Raw genomic sequence first — 23,327 nt, forward strand, 5'->3', positions numbered from 1 at the left:
TTCCTGTCTGTTTGTAAGCAATATCAAGAGTCGGGTAGAAAGTTTGATGTAAAATGGAGTTTTTTTCGACCCTCTCGATGCTGGGGCTGCGGATGTTATTGGAGTAATCTGTATCACTTGTTGGTAGTTGATTACTTTCAGGCAGCTGAAAAAACGGTTTGGTGCAAGTGATTGGTGGCCAGTTATCATGTCAGGCTGTGCGCTCACATGTGCCAGCTGGCGGTTGGCAATTGGTCTGAGTAGATTACGCCTCGCCGAAATCACAATAAAAAAGTCCACAATTGTGGTTGTATTTTTATACCGCACCTCGGTGGGTGCTAAATGGACTGAACGATTGGCGCGTTACAGTCACAGTGCTCGGAACTTGTTCTCAGCCCTTTCAACACAATCTTTGACCACTGCATCCAAGTCCTCCTCCGGCAGCCCCAGAAGCTCATTGTGCAACCTGTCTTGGGTCTTTAGCTTCTGACCCTCGGGTGAGAAGATGAACGAATAATAAGCCTGCACAAGTCCCATGATGTTACCAGACCTCCCTAAAGCCTTGCCATTCTCAATTCGACCACTGCTGCTCTCATACTTGACCCCCCAGTCCGCGTCTGTCGTGCTCGTGACGCGCTGAATACTTTTCAGAATATCCTTCTGGCTCACATAAAAGCTTGAGAGATACACAGGTCTGTTTCGAAATTGAGCGACACTCAGGGATTCATCGGCTTCATTGTCCGGGATCTCTTTAAGGCTGGCAATGGCAGCAGCGGCACGACCGAACTGAGCCAACGTGCTAGTGTTGATCTTTGCTTCACCATCATCGAACAACGTAGCCTTGCGGTTATCGATATCAAAGCCCATGAAAGACTCTCCAGAGGGAAGGCTATAGTCAAACCAGACGCCTCCTACGAGAAGGATCCAAGAGCTGACACCAACGCGCTCGATTTCTTTGAGGAGATTGATTGGCGGTGCAGCGGGGAAGAAGTCATCGACGGAACCTTGGTTTTCAATGACCACGTTCGCTGCGTAAATGTTGGGGATGATATAGCGAACGCCCGCTTTTCCAGCTGCACGGACGATGCGGTGATGGACTTCTGGGTCGACATTGACGGCGAGGGTAATAATGAGGAGTTGTTGGTCCTTCAGAGCTGATGCGATAGCTTCTTCATCTTCATAATCGATGGGGATAGTCTTGATGTTGTCTGGAAGCTTGGAAACACTGCCGATCCGGGTAAGTGCAGTGATGGTGTGTTTTCCAGTCTTGAGGAGTTGCTCGGTTATCTGGGCGCCTTGTCGGCCGCCAGCCTACTTAAAGTCAGAGGAATGAACGAGTAGTTGATAGATGGGACCTACTCCGACAATGGCAACTCTTTCGATGCGGTTAGAGAAGCCTTCAGGCTGATCTTTTGCAAATTGTAACGCGGACATGGCTAGGCTGGGGGCACGAACGAAGGTGTTGTCGGGCTTTGGTTCATGAAGGATGAAGATGAGTAGAGTTGAGATTGAATATAGAACGAGTGTAGATACAGGACATCTTAAGTATAGAAAGCCAACCAAAAATAAATGGATATTCGCAATGTTAAATCCGGACTTCGGCCGAACGTTGTTGGAGATTAGGCTCTGCGACCGGTTTTCGGCCGGAGCTCACGGACGAATGACATCAAAGGCTGCCCAGATTACAAATGAATGAATCCTTCCTATCAATTTAGATAACTATTATGCAAACATACCACTCATTCCATTAATCCTTGGAGACAAAGCCCTCTTCCGTCTCAATGATTCTTGCCGCACAAATGCTCAGCCAGTCTCAGCGAAAGAGCCGCCAGAGTCAACGAGGGATTGGCTTCAGGACTAACAGGAAGAACCGAAAGATCACAAACCCATAGATTATCCAGGCCCTTGACTTTGAGGTTTGAGTCTACAACACCAGGCCCCTTGGGTCCATCCATTCTCATCGTCCCACACTCGTGAGAAAACACTCCGAACCCCAGATGCTGTGGTCTGAGTCCCGGATCAGGACACACTCCTGGGTCGGCATACGTAGCCTGGTTAGGCTTCAGCCCAACAAAGGCATCTCGAACTCGACGAATGATATCCTCCATCGCGCATTGAACCTCATGCTTGATCGGTGGTCGGCGAATATCCAGCACCGGATCCAAGCCCGGAAGGCTGAGCACGGAATTCTCATCATCAAGTTTTCCAACAAACTCGAATAGCACACAGATGGTATCGAAGTTCTCCTTCTCATCAGCCGCATCCTTAGTAGGACTCATGAGGGTCCCATCACGACGATAGAAATGCGTCGTGTTGAGCGTCGCGGAACTTCCCGCCAAGAAGAAATTCGCATTGATCGTCACTGTGACGAGACATTCTTCGCCACCGACTTTGAGGTGTGTTTTGAGATTGAGGGGCTTCGAGGTGACGGTGTCGGACTTTTGCTTGGCGAAGCGCACGTAGCATACATTATGGTCGATGAGGCCTTTGCCGACCAGAGGGTTGAGGTGGTCAAGACCGCTGTTGAGGGCGATAGAGGCGGTGCCGATTGTGCCAGCGGAAAGGATGACTTTGGCTCTGCCGACATAGAGCTCTTTGATGGTGTTGGTGGATTTGTCTCTGATCTTGAGAGCGTTAACGCTTTTGTTGCTACGCCTTCGTCGTCAGTTGTAGCTTAAGTCTATGAGCTGATGTACTTACAATGTGTTACTGGCAGTGTGCTGGACAGCTATGACCTCCGTGTTGAGTAGAACAGAGAGATACTGATCATTGGCATACATGCGATTGATGATACCCAAGGTAGTGCTGTATGCACCTTGAGCGAACTTGTATGGTGCAGGGGCATTGAACTGCGCTGCGATAGGCATGAGATCGAACTTTGAGCCAGACAAGGCATTATTCAACATGTCATTTGCATCGCCAATCTCTGAAGCGCTAACTTCATGCTTGCCGTCGCCCTCTGGGTAGATGACGTCGCCAGGCTGTGAGTCAGTGAGGTATCTAAAGGCCTTTTTATATCCTTGGACCTCTTCGCCCTTGAGGTAATCAACAACATCAGTCGGGAAGAAAGCACCCAGAGTCTCATCACCAATTTCTGGGATCCAAGTACCCCAGAGATTGGATCGTCCACCGACACAATACACGGGACCTCCGACATAACTGTCAGAGCGGTCGGTGCATTGTACTTTGGCCTTTACAGCGTCATATACGCGCTCGTTGCCCTCGGGGGAGTTGCTTGCGCCGCGGTTGAAGTAAGGGCGAGAGGTATTGAGAACATGGGTTGAGAAAATGACAGGGCCACGCTCAATCAGCAAGACTTTGTATTGTTGGGATACAAGCTGTTCAGCTAAAGGACCTCCACCGAAACCGCTTCCTACGATGATATAGTCGTAGGAGTTTAGTTTGGCGAGGAGACAGACGACGTCTGTATCGAGATGGAGAAGATGGTCCATAGTAAAGGATTGACCAATGGAAATGACTTGGAGAAGCTTGTGAGATTGGATGAGAGAAGGAGACGATAGATGAGAGAGACCCTGAGGGTATTATAGGTGCACACCATGTAAGACAGAAATGAGGAGGATATACCAATTTGGAGCTTACGAATGTGATATCGAGGGGATGAGTGCAGGGCATCAATCACATCCTTAATGGGGGATGTCAGCAAGCCACTTTCGGCCCAATTCAGCTGAAGTAGATCAGCAAGGGAACCTCAATATGCATGCACAGACGGCTGAAGTCAGATCAATAGTTCAGTCAGTGGTGAGAAGTAATTGGGTTGCCGCAGATGCAGTATCCAGGGATGCACCCAATGCCTTGTACAGATACCAAATCATGCCATGTTGAACGGTGAGTTCAGCCGGCAGATGTGTTGAGGCCACCTAATCTTGTTCTAGATATGTTTCATTGCATTTGATACAGCGGCACGGCATGGGCCGACTCCGCGAAATGAAGTTGATACGGCGGAGCGGTATCGCAGTATGTCGTTGATATGACGACTGGAACCTGGTGGTTGGAATGGGCCTTATCAGAGCACAAATATTGAGAAACTTGTTGAGCACAGGTCTTACTACCATTGGGATATCGAGGTACAGGACTCGACCAATCTAACTAATGCAGGATGCAAAAACACAAATTATGCAGTGACAACGATGCGTAAAATAACAATGATATACTTTTCAACGCCTCTTCCAGAAGAATGCCAGGATCAAAACATTGTAGGACAATTTAAGTGCACCAGCGAGAATGAACGCAAGCCAGAACTTATCCAAGCCCGCAAACAAACCCGTGATGTACAAACCAAGACAACTGCCAATGGTCTTTGTGATATTAACAACGCCCATAGCCGAAGTCCTCTCATGGTCCAAAACCCCTGCCGAGATGAACGCCTGTCTAGGCGCATTATCAATCTCGCGCGTAACAATTCTAAAGATGAAAATCACAAGCGCGATGTACTTATTCCCCGGCACAGACACCATGAGCAGTGAGATGGAGTTTACCGTGTGACATAGCACCATGGTTTGCACCTGTCCAATGGCGCGTGACAGCGGTGACGACGCGAGGTTCAGCACGGAGGAGATAATGCCGGCGGTGAAGGTCGCAGAGCCCAGCGCTCCCTCGGGCATGTCGTACTCGCGCTTGAAGAAGTATGTCATCCACGAGATCTGTGCGAGGCCAGAGCCCACAAAGTCAAGTATCAGCGCGAGCGAGAGCTTCCACATGAAGTCGAACGACGCTGGAGTGAAGAGGCGCTTCTCCTGTGCGGCGGCGAGGACTTGGACTTGTGTTTGGGGGACGGCGCCGTAGCCGGAGCTGTTATCGTCAAGAAGAGGTGCAGTCTCATCATCGGATAATTCTTCTTCGGGCGTGAGGATGCCGGATTGGGGGGTTGAGCAGGATTCTTTTTGGAGGGGCATCTGCTCGACTTCGGAGCTGAGGAGGAGTGAACACATGAGCTTCAGGAGGCCGATACCGGCATAGCCGAGGAAGATCATGCGGTGGCAATCTAGCTTTTTCATGCCGTTGTCTTCGAGGGCGTTGATGAGCCAGCCTGTGAGGAGATTACTTGCTGCTGTGCCGAACATGCCTAGCATAGACCACCATGCAAACATGTCATTGCATGTATGTGCTGTGCTGAGGCGAGCAATCGCTGATTCCTCAATTGCCTTGAAGGGATCAATCTCATTCGCACTACACCGTCAGTCTCCTCGCTCACTCTCACAAAAAGGGATAACATACCTTGGATTAATAACAGCAACGATACTCGCAAGAAGCAACAGCCAGAAATTCTCAAAGTACGCAAACGCCACGCCTCCAGCACTCATCAACAGCGCTCCAACAACAGCAGTCAATCTCACACCAACACGATCACCGACCCAAGTGAGGATAAAGCTAATAGCAAGATCACCCACGAGGGTCAGCGTCATGAAGAGACCGATCTGTGTATCGTGAAATCCCAGCGCGTTGAGATACAGCGCCAGAACAAGCGTCGTGCCTCCATAGCCGAGGAGGCGGATGAAGCGGAGAAGGATGAGGATCTTCAGGTCTCGGCTTGACCGCCACAAAACATCGGCGCCGATGCTAGAGAGGAAACGACCAGTTACCGCCATGATAGCACTGAAGAAAAAGGGGATATGTACAAGACCAAGAAACCCCGAGGAGAGGAGGTTGATATGGTCAGTTCTAGTGTTCGCCTCATTTAAGCAGAATTTTTTATTCTCCGATATCTTCTCTTCTCTCCCCATCATTTTTGACATGGTCGATCTTCTCTCGCACGGCCCATGCATGTTCTAGATCATGCGATCGGGCTAGGCTTGGCTTTTGCGTCAGCTCTCCCGAAGCAGGCGAGAAAAAAAAGGGAAACGAAAAAAAAAGCGCCTCTTCTCAAAGGGGAACTGCTACGTAGACGAATCATGGCCCATCATGTGCTGCTGTGCGCGTGCCAGAGGCTCCCTTTGGCCAAGACGAGTCATACATTGCACGGCGTGTGACCAATCAAGTTTAGGTAGGTGTCTGACTTTTTCTCTTCTGTCGTCTACTTGTAGTACGTATTCTGTCTAAGGCGATTAATGCTTGTCTCGCCCGCTGATGCCTTACTGTGGGGGTGTCAAGTCTACGGCATTGACCAGGCTTTCTCCCTCATGGACAGAGACGGACTATTTCCCTCCCGTACACTACGCCAGTCCTCGTATTCTGCGAAGCGCTTCGCGGCATATCCCGCGTAGTCGAAATCAATAGTTCCGGTCGCTGTCTCAGCCTGGATGAGAGCGCAGAGACCCCTGTCGCAGCAGTGTAATCAGTGTCTTGTCCTGTACCACCACACACGTATCTGCCTGTGAGACAGTATGTCGACTTACCAATAGAACCCTGGAAAACCTCTGTGATCATCGACCTGACGCATTAGATTATCCACTGCAGCATCATCGACAGACGGGACGTCTATGTTGTGCTCCCGACAGAGTTCGGTGTAGGTCGTCAGATATTCTGCGATGAACGCCTGTCGGGTTGATGTCTTGGGGAGCAGAGTGTAGTCGCAGTCGAAGCCGGTCCATTCAGCGAAATGATTTGCTAGTTCAAAGGCCCGAGGACAGTATGTGGCGTGTCTTTGGGTGGTTCAGTGTCTCTGGTTTGGGGACATTTGCAGAGCAGGGTATGACATACTCGTAATCAATGAACCGAACTGATGCGACATCAATGCCATCATCCGACTCTTGTACAATTATGTTTGCGCACAAAAGGTCGCCGTGAGCGAGAACCTGTGCGGGTTAGTGACAGACAAGCAAAATACATGCAACGACGCACCAAGGGCTCTGACACGTCAGTCGGCAACAAGGCATCGGCTAGATACTTGAACTTTTCATGCAAATCATCAATTTCGGCCTGTGATCGGTGGGGATGTTTGGATATAGCATCCAGCCATTTCTTCGCGGTGGACCAAACGCCTGGTTTGTAGGTCAAGACGTCCTCAGGGTCCGCTGTAGGAAGGGTCGCGTGCCACCGAGCAAGCTCCCTCGCAACGCCGCGGAAAATTCTGGTCTCAGACATGTCGCCTTCAGAGCAGACTCGCCCAGAGATGAACTGATAGGCATGTCCATTGCTGAAGCGGACCAGTGGAGATGAAGACAGTTGACGCTCAGCCAGGAGCTTGTGCACCCTGAGTTCCTCTGTCGCGACATGTCACGTTAGACACGAATCCAAGACGGAAGTTCCAGACGAGTGGCAGACTCTCGGGGAGCAGGGCATTGGGGGAATGGGTACGTACTCTCGCGATCAATGGTGATGTCCGTGCCATCTCCGTAGACCTTGATCAGCACTGCATCTGCCGTGCTTGCATCGATGGTAATCTTGAAAAGCTGCCAATTTTGCTTTTTAGCGAAAACGTCCCGTGTACTTGGTAGAGGCGAGGTCTGTATGAGGCAATACTCACGCCATTTGTCGTGCCCTGAGTCAAAGCGGAAACATGCATCTCGTCGATCTTCCGATCGGGGAACAGGAGCGGAAGAAGCGACAGGGCTGATCCATAAGGATCCGCCGTATCAAAGACAACATCCTTGAACGGGACATCCATTCTCCACTCTCGGCAGTTCAGCAAATCTAAAAAGTAAGCGATATAAACAAAGAATATCCAATAAGAGATAAAGATGGTGAAAAGGATGTGAGGAGTAAAGATGGGAAAGGCCTTAAAGTAGCTGTCTGCGCCTCTGGGTGCAGCCGCCCGTGCCGCTTTTCCCAAGGGCGGGCTGTAAGCAGCAAAGATCGACGCTGCAGCTGCGGCTGAGATGAGACAGCATCAAATAGCTTTCTTGGCCCGTGTCTCACACTTGACGTAGATCAAAAACATGCTGTAGAATGGGACGAGAGGGAGTGATTGGAGGCTGGGTATAAGACACCGCTTTGCTTCTTGCTGTGGCCCTGGCTCATGCGGCCCGCCAGAAAGGATCATTACACTACATACCTGGTAATATTGGTCAGCCACGACGGAGACTAAGGCTTATCGAAACATTTTCGCGTCTGTCTATCAATGATTGTCAAGAGCTAGGAGAGTAATGAATACATCTCTGATATTATCGAGGTATATAAGAAGAAAGGCACGCGACACAATGGAAAACTCAATTCATCAACATTCCAGCATCACACCATGGCGCCTACAAACAGTCTTCTTTACAAAAACTTTCAGAAACATCCCGCGGCTCTTCTTGAGTCGACAGATGGGATCTATCTGAACACTAGCGATGGACGCAAGATTCTCGACGCTACGAGTGGAGCGGCTGTTGCGTGTCTGGGCTATGATAACAAGGACGTTCAGAAAGCTGTTGCAGAGCAGCTTGTGAATGTCCCGTACTGCCATCCTGGTTTCTACAAGACGCAGGCTGCTGAAGATCTTGCAGACTTCCTCGTCGAGTCTACGAATGGCCAAATGTCCAAGGCTGTTCTTTGCGGATCAGGTAAGTCTATGCACTTTTGCCTCGTGGATGACGGAGTGCTAATTGATGCTTAGGATCTGAAGCCGTCGAAGTCGCGCTCAAGCTTGCGAAAACGCATTTTGCGCACCTCGCTATCCCTCAGACTGAGCGAAGCCACTTCATAACTCGTGTGGGAGCATGGCACGGCGCTACGCTCGGTGCGCTGACGCTGGGTGACTTCAAAGTGCGAAAAGATCCCTTCGTGCAGTTGATCTCGCAGAATTCTTCTCGCGTGTCCGCGTGTAGTTCGTACAGAGGACAGCGTGACGGTGAAGACGACGAGGCGTATGTTGCGCGTCTTGCCCAGGAGCTCGATGATGAGTTTTTGAGAATTGGACCTGAGAAGGTCTGCGCTTTTGTGGCTGAGACTGTTGGAGGGAGTGTAAGTCGTCTCTTATCTTTGTTCTGGTATGGTCTGATCTGATTTTGTAGGCGAGCGGTTGTGCTATGCCGTTGAAGGGATATTTCCCTGCTATGAAGGCTGTTTGCGAGAAGTACAATGCTCTTCTTATTCTTGACGAAGTCATGTGCGGAATGGGTCGTACAGGCACTCTTCATGCTTGGGAGCAGGAAGATGTCGTCCCTGATATTCTCGTCGTCGGTAAGGGTCTTGGTGCGGGATACGCTCCTGTTTCTGCAGTCATGATCAACTCCAAGCTCGTCGAGTCCTTCCAAAAGAGCGGCAAGGGCTTCGCCCACGGTCAAACCTACATGGCCCATCCCCAAGCCGCCGCCGCCGCCCTCAAAGTCCAACAAATCATCCGCGACGAAAACATGCTCTCGCACGTCGACGCAATGGGTGCGTATCTCGGCACCAAGCTCAAAGAGCGCCTCCTCCCGATGCCATACGTCGGCCACATCCGCGGGCGCGGCCTCTTCTGGGCTGTCGAATTCGTGACCAACAAAAAGACCAAGACCCCGTTCCCGTATGATCTCGGGCTCAACGGCCTGCTGCACGCGCGCGGAATGAGCGCTGGGTACGAAATCGCGCTGTTCAACGCTAACGGCGGGTATGATGGGTACAGTGGAGATCATTTCCTGATCTGTCCCCCTTTTATCGTGACGAAGGAGGATGTTGATGAGATTGTGGAGAGGACGGCGAGGGTGGTGGAGGATACGTTTGAGGAGTTGGGTAACTCGGCGGTTTGGGAGAAGATTACCCTGCAGATGGAGATTGACGATGTTGAGGTTGAGGTTAAGCCTGCTGCGGCGATGGTTGCTGCGCAGTGAGGGGAAAAGTGTATAGAAGAGTTTTTGTATTTATTTAGTAGATTGCTAGTGATTTTTTGTTTATTGCAAAAGTTTAGGGCTGATGTGTATAACTCTTTGTGGTTGAATCGTGTTGGCTTGCACCGTTGCAACGGTGAGTTTACAAAGTTCAAACATCATCACAAAACTCTCTCGCCCAGAGTTTCAATCCTTACAAAACCCAATCTCCAGAAAAAAGCTCAAAATACCAATATCATCACTATAAACTTCAATGGCTACCGCTTCAGACAACATGAGTGATTCGCGATACCCGATCAATTTCTGAAGCACCAGCCTTGCGCGCGCGATCTAGACAGCAATTTGACACAGCTGCTCAACAATTCAGGGCGAATGGTTTAGTGGTATAATATTCCCTTAGCAAGTTTCGTCCATCAGATGCTCGCATCTGGGAGTGGTCCAGGGTTCGATTCCCTGTTCGTCCAACGCAGGTGGTTAGACTCCACCAAGTTCCAATTTTTGACCTCCAGCGACAGCATTGGTTTTCTTTTTTTGCACCAACTTACAAAGAATGAGCGGCCCAATGCAATGACTTTGAGCATTACAATTGAACTGCGATTACCTCCTTCCACTGGCGTCAAAAGTTTACGATCCGAATGCAGGTACGCTTGCCTGCCAGGCTGATGGGTCGATCAGAGGTGAGAAAGAAGTCAAGCCAGCGCTTTCTAAAAACACCAGATTTCTTCTCGATGTCCCGTCGGAATGGAAAGCACGACACTTCTGTTGCCACTCCGACGGAACAACGTACTCAAACTTCCTTCACCCAGTTACTCCCGCAATCTTTCTCCATCTCTCATCATCGTATCTTCTCCATCATCAATCACGTACCAGAACAAAACCCAACAAAGCACTTTCAACTATCTTTCCACTGAAACACATATCAACATGGCGATGACAAATACAGCCAGAATGACGCGGAATACCATAGCCCGCGATGGGGGTGAGTATCTCGCTATGCTCTCCCCTACTGACCGGAGTAAAAGTAATGGCGTCTTCCAAATTCAGTTACACGGCGACGGTCCTGAGCTAGAGCCCTGTCAGAACGGATTTGTCTGGGCTGCGACAAATATCTACGACAGCGACTCGGCCCTTAATATTCGGGTAGAGGATATATGGCTTGCTATTCTGGCACAGCTAAAAACCCAGATCTTATATCGCTTCCGGATTACGAAACCTACAACTATCCCAACTTTTACTCCAGAAGAACTCAATAACCCAACCGAGGTGGCGAACCGCTTGTCCAATATGGTCGAAACAGCACTTAATGATCTTTTGGCGGGAGTTCTTATGCCCGATTTCAGCCAGACCACGCCCGAGGACACCGTTTCGGCCGCTCTCTTACTACGCGGCAAATATTGCCCAGCTCGACAACATCGGACGTTAAGTGACAAGAATACTCGCTCTCCCAAGAGGGGGATATTTATAGGAGAACCGGCAGACTGGGACCGACTGCGTGAAAAGTTGGCGGCAATCAGACGCTTGAGGAAGGAGATGGAGGCACCGGTTAACCGCCATTTACATTTCCTGGACAGAATGCTACAAGCTGGAAAGTATCATCATGACGATGCTTTCGTTGCAGCTGATGATACGGACCCGAAACGGTAGGATGACTTCTGGGAAGATATGCTCAAAGCGGAACAAAGCGAACATTTGAGCGGTGGTTGGCTTGTTAACTTTCTTATACCACGTGGAATTGACCAGCGTCTCGACCTCAATGATGATGCGCCCTCTGCTGTTGCAACGCTACCTATTCTGGTCGGGCATGGCCAGAATCTCCGTCATTTCATGATGGTTGGAGGTTTACTCGGGTATTCAAAGTGGCCAGTTCAAATGGATGGAGAAGAAGGAGTTGTTGTTCAGCCGATGACCGGTTGGTTGACGTACGACGACAAGGCCCCTCCATCAAGTATAAAGAAGATGGCTCGGCAGCAGAAGAAAACAATGGAACAGGGGACAGCGGAACAGGGGACAGCGGAACAGGGGACAGCGGAACAGGGGACATAATTGGCTCAGCACTCAAGGCTCAAGAGTCCCGTACGGCACTCGACTCTAAGAGGAGATGGAAGCGAGAAAGGAGAAGCGCAGTCACTTATTCAAACAGCGATATTAATTGCTGAACCACACACAAAGAATGAGAATTGATTCTGACCCAAAAAGTCCCAGCTGATAAATGGTCTTCACTCCCTTGTACAGCGCACCAGCGCCCATGTGTCCCTCAACACATCACCGATTGCCAGGCAAGCTTATCCACACAAGTCGCGCTATAGCCTGCTCTACTGGAACTTAAACTGCGCAGTAGTAACATCAGTGAGCACGTTCTCATTGCCATAGAAAATGTTGTTGCTCTCAATGTGCCAATAAATAGGCGTTGAACCACTCTCAGAAGCGCACGACAGAAAGCCGGCGACGACGTCGCATTTGACAAAGTATCGGTACTGGTTGTTCACAATGTTTTGATAGGTGTCAAACTGGAATGAGAGTTGAGGGCCAAGCGGGATGACGGTTTGCAGGTAATATGTGATGCCACCAATGTTCGTGGTGAGGCGGCTGGTTGTCGGTTCGAGGATGAAGGTTGCGGGGGTGTTTCCTTGATCGCTGAGATACACGTCGTTGAGATAGGTATTGACCACGCTTCCATCGGAGAGGACGGCGTCGATGGGGGTTCCTTGGGGGACGGAGGCGGTGGTGGTGGTCGCAGCGGCTGTTGTAGTCGTTGACGGTTTGCAGAGTCCCGCGACGGCGAAACCTGCCTGGGACGAGACCAGGAAAAGGGAGAGTGCCTGCAGTGAGAAACGCATCTTGAAAACGAGTGAATGGGGCCAGAGATTAAACGATTGTGATGAACGCAGTGCCAAGACTGGGGAACAGATCTTTGTTTATAGATCGTGGGTAAGGGGCTTGTAATTTCGCAAATCTGGAACCATTGAATCCTAGTGAGAGGCTATTAGCTTTTGGTGTGCCGATCGGCCGGTACACTAGCTACAGTTGGCGCTGTGCTGAGCTATAAGGCTGGAGGATTCAGCTATTGACGCCACGCTCCTTAGTTTGTTGTGGGCTTCCAAGATAATTAGACCTAATACGAGCTTTTACGAAAATAACCATGAGCCATTGACTGCAATCTTAATTGAAAGAGAACTAGAACAACGTCCGCACCGTATTTACTTGCAGTAAAATTGGTTTCTTCGTGTTAAATGTACTAGGAAACGGAGAGTTGGGACAACTTGAGATAGGCATTTCTCTATGATGGATCAAACATGAGGACTGATGGTGCATGTACGATCGACAGGCCGAGGACGTCAAAATTGACGTGACTAAAACTGATGCCTTGAAGAGGATTAAAAAGGCCTTATTGTCAGAATGTCGCTGGCTATCAAAATATACTAATGGCCTTTCTAGGTGCAAACATTCGAATATGGAACATACCTCCAAGCGACAGCCGCATGACCCTCGGTAATACCAACGACTTTTCCAGCATCCCCGACATCCATATCGTAGGTCCCAATCACCTTTCCGCCACCTCCGTAATTATATATCAAGAAGTATGACGGGTCTTGTGGAAGCTGGCCTTTTCCATGCCGCAGAAAGCAAACGCGACGCAGAAAATGCTCACGCCGAGAGCGCCGTTGACTTGACCGGTGCGGTCGCCGCTGGTAGGATATTCGCAGTTACAGTAGTTGGAGAGGCAGGCGATAACACAATGGCAGCTTCTTTGGTAGCCGGGACTGCTGAAGATTGCGGGGTTTGTGGATGGGCAATTCTGCGAAGGTGAGAGTTGGGAACAACGAATTGATGTGAATATAATACTAGGCGTTACGATATACACATTCTGATATACAACTATATTGAATCAAGAGTATCGAATGTTGTTCAAGCTATAGAGGCTGATATCTCCCATGGCAACTCCGCTTGACCAGACTCAACACTCCTCATAGTTTCTAGATCGACCACGTCTGCGCAGCGCTCTTTGCCAGAGCATCATTCGAACCATCCTCAACAACATCATAAGTAGGCTCATCAGTCCAAAACTCATAATCATTCGCCTTGTTTCCAGGCTTGCTGATCTGCCACGGCATCCACGGCACACCGAGACCATTAAACACGTCAATATGCTGCCCGACAGTGGTAGCCTTACTGCTCCCTGTAGCACCAAACTCCTCAAAGAGCATGAGCTTGTTGGCGCTCTTGGCGTGCTGCAGCGCAACTGGGCCCTTGTTCTTGAATTCGTTGACGCCGCTGTACGAGTGGATTGTGACGAGGTCCAAGGCCTTGCAGGCCCAGTTCTCCGGGATATCTGAGTTGGGAAATTCATTACCGCCACCTATAATCTCGTGTTAGCGATTTAGTGATAACTCTGTGTGCACGATGACTTACCAGTGGAGATCAGAACCTTACTGCTACCCATAATGCCCCGCATGAAGCCAGCTCGATCGCACCACCACGACGGATGAGGCGGGATATTGTTGTTCAGATGGCCCTGCCCCTCGTTCTGGATGTTGAACGCAAAGATATGGCTGCTCAGGTCTTTCCAGGCTGGACTACCGCTGATTAGTGTGTTCTTATGCTCAAGAACGTGACGGATGCGATTCTGAAAATCCGAAATACAGTTCTTGTCCGAGTACCAAAACTCGACGTTGTTGGCACTAGCAGGTTGAGTGTTGCAGTCTACTGCAGGAAGCTTGTACTTTGTTACGTAGGCATCGCTTCCCCAGCAGCCGAGCTGGTAGCGATCATGGATCGCGATGGTGAGCTTGATGCCTCTGGCTTGGGCTTCTACCATGAGCTGATCTATGGCTTTGAGCTGGGTGTCGTCCCAGACACCCACGGTTTGGGGCTCAATGTCAGGCATTGCGATTGAGCCGGTATTCTTGGCGTTCTGGCCAGTTGGTGAAATGAAGATTCGTAAGACCTTCAGATTTGCATCTTTGATGGCATCCAGGACATCCAATCTATCCTGCCTGTACGGATGTCAGTTGATATCCTGATTGTTACGTGAATAGGTGAAGCTTACTGCTTGAAAGCATGGAGGAAGAAGGAGTTTACGCCTGCGAAGCTATTGCCTTGTTGGCGGGCGGGGAGCTTGGAGCCATGAGGAGTGGCTGCTGCAAGCAGGGCCTGACCCAATGCGAGAAGACTGAAGCTCTTCATTGATCTCAAATGTGGGGGGTATTTCAGGATGATTCAAGGCTTATGAAGGTACTGATGTTGGAAGCTCGAGTGGTCGTAATCTCATCTTATATAGGAGTTTAACTACAGTATGGACGTCACCAGCTCCTGAAGGTTACATTGGCCCAAGAGTCAAACGAACGGCCCGAGCTTGGTCCCAGCGTCCAAATCTATTTGCGACAAGCTTCCGCTTTGGGTGATATCCGTAGCTGCGGAGCCGGAAATGCCAAGCTAGAGCGTGGCAGGGAACCGTGATATTCTTTATTAGATCCCAAATAAGCATCGGAAGCTGTAGACCCTTGCTTCTTCCGTTCACGAATTGATCTACTTGACATCGTGACCTCCAGATCTTCCCCGGATTTTGACCTTCTTTTCGTAGATCGCGGGGTATTAGCGAACAGTTTGCACTCTTGGCTTTCGGGTGACCCTGAACGGAATTACAAAATATCACTCTAGCGTGTAGCAGAGTCTCGGAGATCAAATCTGGTCTGCCGGGACAAGGATCAATCGGCTCTTGGAAGCAGCTTGGACGCGAATATGAAAGTCCGGCTTAGTGCTCATGGGCCACTAGCACCATATTCGCCATGATCTCCTTATTCTCATTAACCCTTAATAAAAAGAAACGTGTTTAAGGATAAACTTTAATCATGAGCTCCACCATCTTGCAGTTTCTTCTTCCTTGTAAGCTGTATCGTAAGAACAAGCATAGCGAGCTCATTGTATTCTCCCAACCAGAAGTAGAGGGATAATGATCTAAAGTACCTTCAACTTTCTATGAACTAAAAGTACCATATAGCAGCAGGTGTATAAAGATTGTTAACAGGGAGATCTACTGATCAATAGATCATCCTAAATTTGCCATTCACTTCTTTCCCCGTTGGCGCCTCACAGTTATTATCACCCACTGATGTACTAGTGCTCTTACATAGTTGTCGTGGGCATATCTGCTAGATACACTAATACTATAGCTATCAGATTCATGATTCAACCTCCTAGAGAGCTGATCGTTGTGGATTGTCTAACAGTCAGGCTCTGAGATCCGGCGGGTACTCGCTTTGCGTGGATTCTTGGCTGCGAATACAGCGGTGAGTTCCTCCAATGTCCGGCCCTTGGTCTCGACAAAGAAAAAGTAGATGAAGGTAAACTCAAAGAGATCCCAGAACACAAAAAACACGTAGCTGTATCAAGAAGTGTTAATTAGGGACATTGTTTATAGGATGGCTTCAAAGATGTACTTACAACCAGTACCGAATGTTCTTCATAGCGACCGGAGCTGCGAAAGTATTGACAAACCCTGCACAGCCGGAGGTTATCATAAAGACCATCATACCGTTGGCTCGCATATCATCTGTCTGTGTCAGTGATAGATCATGTTAGGCAGTAGGAAACTCACTAGCTAAAACCTCTGCTGGATAAATGGGCTGCATTGGAGTGAAGCCGACGGCAAAGACAACGCCAAAAATAAAGATGAACGCAATGCTTGCTGAGCTCGAAGGTGTGCTACCAGATCGCTCATACTCTGCTGCAGTGGCGGCAACAATAGCGAGCGCAATAGACATGCTCAGACACGAACCCATCAGCATCTTGCGTCTTCCAACAATATCGTGTAGACGAGCTGATCCATGATTGTAAGCTAAACAAGTTGCCGCCCTTCTTTGTGGGTTTTACTTACCTCCAATTGTAGCAGCCACCCATCCAGAGAGTGCGTAAAACGCATTCAACAAAAGCACCATGTTCGTAGAGGTGATCCCGACATTCTCGACCATCAATGGGAGATAGTAACTCGAAACGTTGTTGCCGGAAAATTGACCAAACCAAGACATTGCGATGACGAGCATAATTCGATATCGGCGAGCGCGAGACTTGTAAAGGCTTCGTAGATCGAAGCAAGCCCACTGTGAACGGCCTCGGACTTCGACGAGTGAATCCTCAATCTCTTGCATTTCAATGGCGACAATCGGGTGCTCTGCGTCGCCGTTTGCGTGATGATTGATAATGAACTCGCGGGCTGCTTCGATTCTTCCTTGAGCGACCTGCCATCTCGGACTCTCAGGCAACATCCAGCTCCCGAGGCAGACGAGTCCGGGACAGAGCATCTGCAGCCAGAGGGGAAGACGCCACTTGATGTTACCGCTCAAATGGATGTTGGCGCCGTACATTGCTAGCATATAGTAAGTGAGGTTGGTCAATCTGAGTTAAAGACTGGGTAGCCATACTGAATGTTGCAATGATGCTTCCCATATAGTACAAAGTGTTGTATGTTCCTGCCACTGTCGCTCGTTGTAGAGGAGGAGCAATCTCGACAAGAAGCATCGGCGCAGCGACGGTGTTGATGGTCGAAAAGAAGCTGAGGAGGAATCTCGCGGCGATAAACGAAGACAAAGTCGGGGCCACTGCAGTGAAGATAGCAGATACACAGATGAGGAACGAGCTGACAGCGAGAGTCAACTTGCGGCCCCTCCAGTCGCATATCCAGGTGAATAAGGCGCCCGCCATCTGTCCAATCTGGAATATGGAGAATACCAAACCAGTTGAGGTCGACCCAGTATCACCCAGCCCATAATATTCCTGATACTCTGAGAGAACATTGATTGAACCCATGAGTGAGCCGTCGTAACCGTTCATGGTCGAACACAGGTAGATGAGCGCGCAAGCTATGTACAGCTTGAGATGGCCTTTACCCCACGGGGACGGAGCTCCTACATTGTTGAGCGCGGTCGCGATGGCGTCTGGGGTCTGCACTGCTTCTTTCTTTTCGTTGTTGGCATCATGAACATGCTCACTGTGAGACTGATCAAGCTCTTTAGACATGGTGAAGGCTGAGTGATTGAATGTTAAAGTTAAGAGTGTGGATACTAGAGGCCGATCTCCTGGAGATATACATCGCAACTGTAACTACTTCTTATAACATTAGAGGACCGGCATGCGGGGAAGACTCGAAGCGGCAGTGATCTCACGATGGTGTGGACCCGCACTAGGACGGGGTTACAGATTTCCGAACTGCCGCATTAGCCCGTCACCCTAAAGAGTCGGAATATACGTGGTAGAGGGTTGCATTCTTGTGCTTGGCTTGTTGGTGGTGGACTGATATGGTTGTGGCCGATGTGTGAGAAACAAATGTAACGTGGCATGTTGACGTAGGTTGTACGGGATTGGGGCTTTTGAGCGGTGATCATGAGAGGAAACAAGGTGGTATTGGAGAATCGTTTTAGACCCCAATGTCACTCAAAACACACCACTTATGCGCCTATATACCCCCATTCTATGCTTCCCATTGTCTTTTTCATTGATCTGATAGCATGACTGCTGAAACATATATCATTGATCTGGCTTCGGGCCGAAAACTGGAACATTACGACATAGGCGTTGGCACCGCGGACAACGCCCCAACAGTTTTCAACCTGGACCTATTCAAAGTAACAGGTAATAGGATGCCCTTCATCTGTTTCAAGATCATCAATCGCTCGCGGGTAACAAGACTCGTTCGTTGGGACCAACGAGCTTAATGTCGAACCGGTCGGCTTTGTGGACATACGACCAATTTTTACTGCCTTATCATCCCAACAATGCCAAGGCCCAATCCTCGTTCACGGTCTGGATTTTCCAGACAATTCTTTTTTGGAGATAAACGAAGTCTTCAGGAAGAGTCAGGTTATGCAACAGAAGGGCGACCTGGATAGTAATTGTACTTGTTCGTAAATAACATTGTTATTTTCTATGGTTTACCCTACTGCATCCTAGCTTGTAGCGTCTTCTTCATCTGGACCTAGATAGAAATCGTTCTTAGTTTCGGATGCTGATTAACAGCAATCAAATTAAAACGACGGCGGCAGCTCTTAAATTATCAGCTTCAATTTAAGTTCTTTATAAGTTGTTTTTGCTAAGGAAATAGTAGGGCCATATCTGTATATACAGCTCTTTAACAAGCTAGCTTCGGACATGCCGTGAGCTAAGACGGAATTCTGTATTTCCTCACTAGTGCCACCAATTGGCGGCTCCGATGACTTTCCCCCTTCGGTATAGCTTATTCATGGCGAGACACTGCCGAGGTTTCTCATGTAGCTGGAGCCTTCTTGGTGATGAAACTTTATTTAGAAGGATTTGTGATTTATTTCGGTACTCTTTCTTTGTCAAGCGGCAGATGAGCATCACCGACTATCGAGAGTGTCCGTGAAATTCGGATCCGAATAGTGGATGCTATCTGCCTTACCTTAATGTCCCGAGTTCTGAAACAGGCTCGTGTATAGCAAAAAGCCTCATTGGTGCCGCCGGTGCGCCACCAAGTCACGACTTAAACTGTTGCCTAAGCTTGTTGCGCCCGCGATGCTCGCTCTGTGCCTAGCCAGCTTTAAGCCCAAGCCTCTAATCTGTCGACAAAAGGTTTCTCCTTTGCCCTCCATGTCTCTTATCACCACCCGGAACTCTTCTCATTGAATCTGGGGCCAAATGTCAACCATGGAACTCCCCTTTGTCTCCGAGACAACCGGCCGACAGCCCCGGGCCAATTCCTCCTGCGCCGAATGCAGACGTCGTCGAGTCAAATGCGAAGGCCAGACCTTTCCCTGTCGGCAATGCGTCTACTACCTCGTTCCACATCTCTGCCATTATCCTGCTAGGAAAAAAAGACACAATGTATCTATAAAGTAAGCGCGCGCGTCTGAACAAGTGGGGGGCCTGCTCTGACGCTGAACTAACAGATCTCACGCCGAACTTACCGAGAGTTACGCCAAGGCCCGGAAGGTCATCGAAGCGTTGTTCCCCTCCAGCTCACTCGAGGAACTCTCCAGCATGAACCGTCAGCAGTTGCTGATACGACTGCAAGCTTCCAAGGCACCTCCACCTGCTACCGACACCGAGCCGCAGGATCATCTGCAGGTTTTGGAACCGTCTGTGGAACAAAACTTCACTTGGGATGAGGTATCCGAGACCGAAAGCGAGACGTCGCGCGTAGCAGACGATGTCAATGGACTTGCCTTCTCACGACAATCGCTCAATGCTTCATACTTAGGTATATCCTCGGTCCCTACTATTCTGAAAGTCATCGCCCATCTCTCTCCTCATGTCCAGCAACGAGTTCCTAAGGGTCCCGAAGCTTGGCGGAGTCCATCAACCTTGGCTGCTAGTCCAGGTGACATGGCCTGCCTGCAAGTAGATGAGATACCGCTTATAAACGCCTACTTCAGCCACGTCCATCTCGTCATCCCAATGGTAGACGAAGCCGACTTTCGTCAGCGATATCTCCAATCCAATACGGAAGATGATGAAGCTGGTCCATGGCTCGCTCTGATGAACATGGTGCTAGCTATGGGCTCAATGGCGTCAGACTCGATGCACTTCAACGCGCATAACCCTTTTTACAAGCGAGCTCTGCCTCATCTAAACATCAACTCTTTTGGTTCCGGTCACCTTTATATGGTACAAGCATTGGCTCTGTATAGTGGAATGGTGCTTCACTTTCTCAACAAACCGAACATGGCGGTTGCTGTCATGGGAGCAACCCTGCAGATGGCCGTGGCAATGGGCTTGCATAGGGTTCAGGCTTCGCAGCCCTCTACGAATGCAGCCTGCCATCCCGCTAATGGCTCGACAGCCACGCGGATACGTACTTGGTGGTCTATACTGTGTCTGGATACGTGGGCTTCGTCCACTTTGGGGCGCCCTAGTCACGGATATTGGGACCCAGCTATAACACTGACCTCGCCCATGTCAGCCCTCCAAGATCTGGTAAGTCACACTGACCGCCTTTTGGATGCCTTTGCTAAGACGCATTGCTGCACCCTAGGATTACGGAACCATATCCCTCGCCGCCAGTGAAAAGTTTTGTAGGATTGCTACCCGGGCACAACAGCGGCTCGCCCGATTACCTCTGATCAGCCCCGACGAAGTTGACGAATTCGACCGCGAGCTTATTGTATGGAAAGACTCGTTACACATGTTTCTGGCTCACCGTGAGCAATGTCCGCCAAGTGTCAATACTGCGCGAGCGATTCTTTGGTGGCGATGGATCACAACTCGACTCACACTTTACCGCCCAGGTTTATTGATCACAGCGCTGCGTCAGAAGCCATGGGGTCAAGACAATACCCGTGAAGCAGCCCATGCACGAAAATGTATCCAGGTCGCAAAAGAGGGTGTATATCTAATGGCCCTAGATTGGGTTCCGAACCAGTTCCTTTGTTGGAACAGCGCCTGGAACGTTTTTCAGGTGGCATTGGTTCTCGTTCTAGGGCTGATATCTGACAAACAAGAAGCAGATAAGTTGGAGTGTTACGGATCCCTGTGCCAGGCGATTGAATTATTTGCTCAGATGGAGCCGCTTGACGCTGGTTGCACTCGCAGTCGAAAGCTTCTTCAAGGCCTGCTGGATAATACCAAGGGTGCTGAGGAAAACACTGCCTCCCCTATACCTGAAGGGTTGGATTCTTTTATACTTGACTATCTCGGTACAGATTTAGTTTGGGAAGATATGGATTGGCTAGGATACCTCTAAGTTGAGTTCATTCGGATAGTACCTCTGATAGCAGCTTGGAGAACGCGGTTATATAAGAGAGGGTTCTTCCCAGTGTATTCTCGTACTCTGTATAGTCTCCTGGGAGCGCCTTGAAAAGGTACAGATTGACCGATGGCATCATTTGCATAACTTGGGCATCTAGGCCTCATTGCCATTCAATATAACTGCTCTACAGTGTAAACTCTATATACACGAACAAAACACTCTTCAAGAGCTTAGGCCTTGACAGTAGCACCAGTAATGCTTATAGTGTAATCAAGGCCCTTAGAAACCTCAGCACTCAGATCAAAGCCGTCGTACAGGATAGGCTTAGCAGGGGCATTGGCAACAACAACACTGACATCGTCACCAGCCTTAACAGGAACAGTACCAGCTCCATCAGTGAGCGTAACATAGGAAGACTCGCCGCCCTCACGGTAGATAGCAACAGTGGCGACGAACTCAGCATCAGCGGAAACCTTGACCTCAAGTGATGTACCCGTGACGTCGAGAGGAATGATGTTGGCGCCCATGTAGCGAGGTTGACGATCAGCTTTGGGCTTGTAGGATCCTGCTCCGGCAGCTTCCATGCTGGCGAAGGGGATATCAGCGCGTTGCTGGAAGAAAACTTCCTGGGCGGTTGGATGGCCGATGTCAACGTAGGCCATGCGAGCCCAGTACCGGCCGACGATATCACCAACAGTAGCGTTCTGCGAAACGCGAGCAAGAGTGTGAAGAGGGGTCTCGTTGCTGTCCTTCTCGTACTGCAATTGCAGCTGTCGAATGGTGTCTTGACCCAGACCGGCAAAGTCATCAGGGTTGTAGGTCAAGTAAGCCAGGAAAGGCCAAGCTTGGTAGTAATTACCAGTATCGACGGATCCATCGACAATGACCTGGTGAGAGTCGCCGAGGACCTTCTTCAGCTCGATTTCGGTGGGTGCAGTTTCCTGGTTATGGTTCTTTCGCGCAGGTGCGCAAATGTCGGAGGTCTTGTATGTATCAGCCACCCAGTTCGCGAGAGTCTCCCACCAAGCACCAGTTCGACCCTGATTAACCCAAGCTTTCTGATGATAATGCATTCCATGGCCGTACTCATGAACGGTAACACCCGGCACAGCAAGGTACTGATCAACAACCTCAAGATACGCCATGCCCGTTGCCTGATCACTATGCATCACACCCGCCGCACTGCCCAAATCGCCAACAGTGTAGACATTAGTTTTGTACTTGGGTCCAGAATCAGTCTCATCGTTGAACGAAAGACCAGGCGATCGCCACTTTAGTGCTCCGACGAAGCATTCGTATGCTGCTTCGAGCATGTCGATCGCTTGGGCGGTGGCATCGGCGGAACCAGCGTAGATGCGGAAGTGCGCTGAGTCCTTGAAGTTGGAGCCGCCAGGGCCGATGTTGGGATTCGCGGTGTATGTCTCTGCTGCCGCCAGGGCATCAGCTGTTTGGGTCACGGCCTGGGGAAGGGCGTGAGCGCCAGCGGCGAGGAGGATAATAGTCGCAGACTTGAAGAGACCCATTGTAACGAGTGAAGAAACGAAAGTGATTTTCTAAAAATAAAAAAGGAATCAAAAGAATGAGGATAGCTGAAGTAACAGGATGATAATCTGGGCGATCATCTTGTTTTTATGCTTGGTTCAAGGTTAACTGGGACGTGCGAGACGAAGTTGCTCGATTGGTGGACTTTTGATGTTTCGGTTCATAGCGGTTTCAATATGGGGTTTCAGAACAGGGTATTTACTATGTTTAATTGTTGAAACGAGAGAATCTGTTCAGGATCATCGAATTGCCAAGAGAAATTGGGGCTGTTTGATTGCAAAGTGGCATTGACGGTGTTTCATCTCGGGGCATTTTACACCGAAGTTGAGCTTCTAGAGCCAAACTACAGGCATTCCAACGGCAATTCGAACTATATGTACGACGGAAGTAAAAATATATATTGAGCTTAAAATAGACCTTGT

General features: G+C 49.5%; 11 protein-coding genes, besides 1 other annotated feature; 3 read left to right on the forward strand and 8 right to left on the reverse strand.

Annotated features, from left to right (window-relative positions):
- Window positions 1-348: 348 nt before the first annotated feature.
- FFUJ_02325 (oxidoreductase CipA-like protein) lies at window positions 349-1,413 on the reverse strand (the record flags this gene model as incomplete). XM_023574042.1 has 2 exons in its annotated part: window positions 349-1,290; window positions 1,339-1,413. 2 exons carry the CDS (start codon window positions 1,411-1,413, stop codon window positions 349-351), a joined length of 1,017 nt encoding a protein of 338 aa, XP_023427467.1.
- A 344-nt stretch (window positions 1,414-1,757) lies between these two features.
- On the reverse strand, window positions 1,758-3,431 carry FFUJ_02326 (uncharacterized protein; the record flags this gene model as incomplete). XM_023574043.1 has 2 exons in its annotated part: window positions 1,758-2,634; window positions 2,680-3,431. The coding sequence occupies 2 exons, from the start codon at window positions 3,429-3,431 to the stop codon at window positions 1,758-1,760; spliced, it is 1,629 nt and encodes a 542-aa protein (XP_023427468.1).
- A 723-nt stretch (window positions 3,432-4,154) lies between these two features.
- Window positions 4,155-5,585, reverse strand: FFUJ_02327 (uncharacterized protein; the record flags this gene model as incomplete). XM_023574044.1 has 2 exons in its annotated part: window positions 4,155-5,166; window positions 5,215-5,585. The coding sequence occupies 2 exons, from the start codon at window positions 5,583-5,585 to the stop codon at window positions 4,155-4,157; spliced, it is 1,383 nt and encodes a 460-aa protein (XP_023427469.1).
- Window positions 5,586-6,088: 503 nt separating this feature from the next.
- On the reverse strand, window positions 6,089-7,543 carry FFUJ_02328 (related to ethanolamine kinase; the record flags this gene model as incomplete). XM_023574045.1 has 6 exons in its annotated part: window positions 6,089-6,254; window positions 6,333-6,578; window positions 6,637-6,731; window positions 6,778-7,139; window positions 7,238-7,328; window positions 7,403-7,543. 6 exons carry the CDS (start codon window positions 7,541-7,543, stop codon window positions 6,089-6,091), a joined length of 1,101 nt encoding a protein of 366 aa, XP_023427470.1.
- A 570-nt stretch (window positions 7,544-8,113) lies between these two features.
- On the forward strand, window positions 8,114-9,668 carry FFUJ_02329 (related to CAR2-ornithine aminotransferase; the record flags this gene model as incomplete). XM_023574046.1 has 3 exons in its annotated part: window positions 8,114-8,420; window positions 8,474-8,820; window positions 8,871-9,668. 3 exons carry the CDS (start codon window positions 8,114-8,116, stop codon window positions 9,666-9,668), a joined length of 1,452 nt encoding a protein of 483 aa, XP_023427471.1.
- A 363-nt stretch (window positions 9,669-10,031) lies between these two features.
- Window positions 10,032-10,129, forward strand: a tRNA (tRNA-Ala).
- Window positions 10,130-10,589: 460 nt separating this feature from the next.
- FFUJ_02330 (uncharacterized protein) lies at window positions 10,590-11,309 on the forward strand (the record flags this gene model as incomplete). Its single annotated transcript, XM_023574047.1, has 1 exon — window positions 10,590-11,309. The coding sequence occupies one exon, from the start codon at window positions 10,590-10,592 to the stop codon at window positions 11,307-11,309; it is 720 nt and encodes a 239-aa protein (XP_023427472.1).
- A 668-nt stretch (window positions 11,310-11,977) lies between these two features.
- Window positions 11,978-12,502, reverse strand: FFUJ_02331 (uncharacterized protein; the record flags this gene model as incomplete). The annotated part of the gene is made up of 1 exon (XM_023574048.1): window positions 11,978-12,502. The coding sequence occupies one exon, from the start codon at window positions 12,500-12,502 to the stop codon at window positions 11,978-11,980; it is 525 nt and encodes a 174-aa protein (XP_023427473.1).
- Window positions 12,503-13,639: 1,137 nt separating this feature from the next.
- Window positions 13,640-14,849, reverse strand: FFUJ_02332 (uncharacterized protein; the record flags this gene model as incomplete). XM_023574049.1 has 3 exons in its annotated part: window positions 13,640-14,022; window positions 14,076-14,659; window positions 14,713-14,849. 3 exons carry the CDS (start codon window positions 14,847-14,849, stop codon window positions 13,640-13,642), a joined length of 1,104 nt encoding a protein of 367 aa, XP_023427474.1.
- Window positions 14,850-15,885: 1,036 nt separating this feature from the next.
- Window positions 15,886-17,678, reverse strand: FFUJ_02333 (related to lactose permease; the record flags this gene model as incomplete). XM_023574050.1 has 5 exons in its annotated part: window positions 15,886-16,045; window positions 16,107-16,215; window positions 16,261-16,482; window positions 16,540-17,028; window positions 17,084-17,678. The coding sequence occupies 5 exons, from the start codon at window positions 17,676-17,678 to the stop codon at window positions 15,886-15,888; spliced, it is 1,575 nt and encodes a 524-aa protein (XP_023427475.1).
- Window positions 17,679-19,322: 1,644 nt separating this feature from the next.
- FFUJ_02334 (related to lactose regulatory protein) lies at window positions 19,323-21,357 on the forward strand (the record flags this gene model as incomplete). XM_023574052.1 has 3 exons in its annotated part: window positions 19,323-19,510; window positions 19,565-20,591; window positions 20,650-21,357. The coding sequence occupies 3 exons, from the start codon at window positions 19,323-19,325 to the stop codon at window positions 21,355-21,357; spliced, it is 1,923 nt and encodes a 640-aa protein (XP_023427476.1).
- A 236-nt stretch (window positions 21,358-21,593) lies between these two features.
- On the reverse strand, window positions 21,594-22,886 carry FFUJ_02335 (uncharacterized protein; the record flags this gene model as incomplete). Its single annotated transcript, XM_023574053.1, has 1 exon — window positions 21,594-22,886. The coding sequence occupies one exon, from the start codon at window positions 22,884-22,886 to the stop codon at window positions 21,594-21,596; it is 1,293 nt and encodes a 430-aa protein (XP_023427477.1).
- Between the last annotated feature and the right edge of the window lie 441 nt (window positions 22,887-23,327).

The sequence above is a fragment of the Fusarium fujikuroi genome, chromosome FFUJ_chr03 (assembly GCF_900079805.1).
Source record: "Fusarium fujikuroi IMI 58289 draft genome, chromosome FFUJ_chr03".
Lineage (NCBI taxonomy): Eukaryota > Fungi > Ascomycota > Sordariomycetes > Hypocreales > Nectriaceae > Fusarium > Fusarium fujikuroi.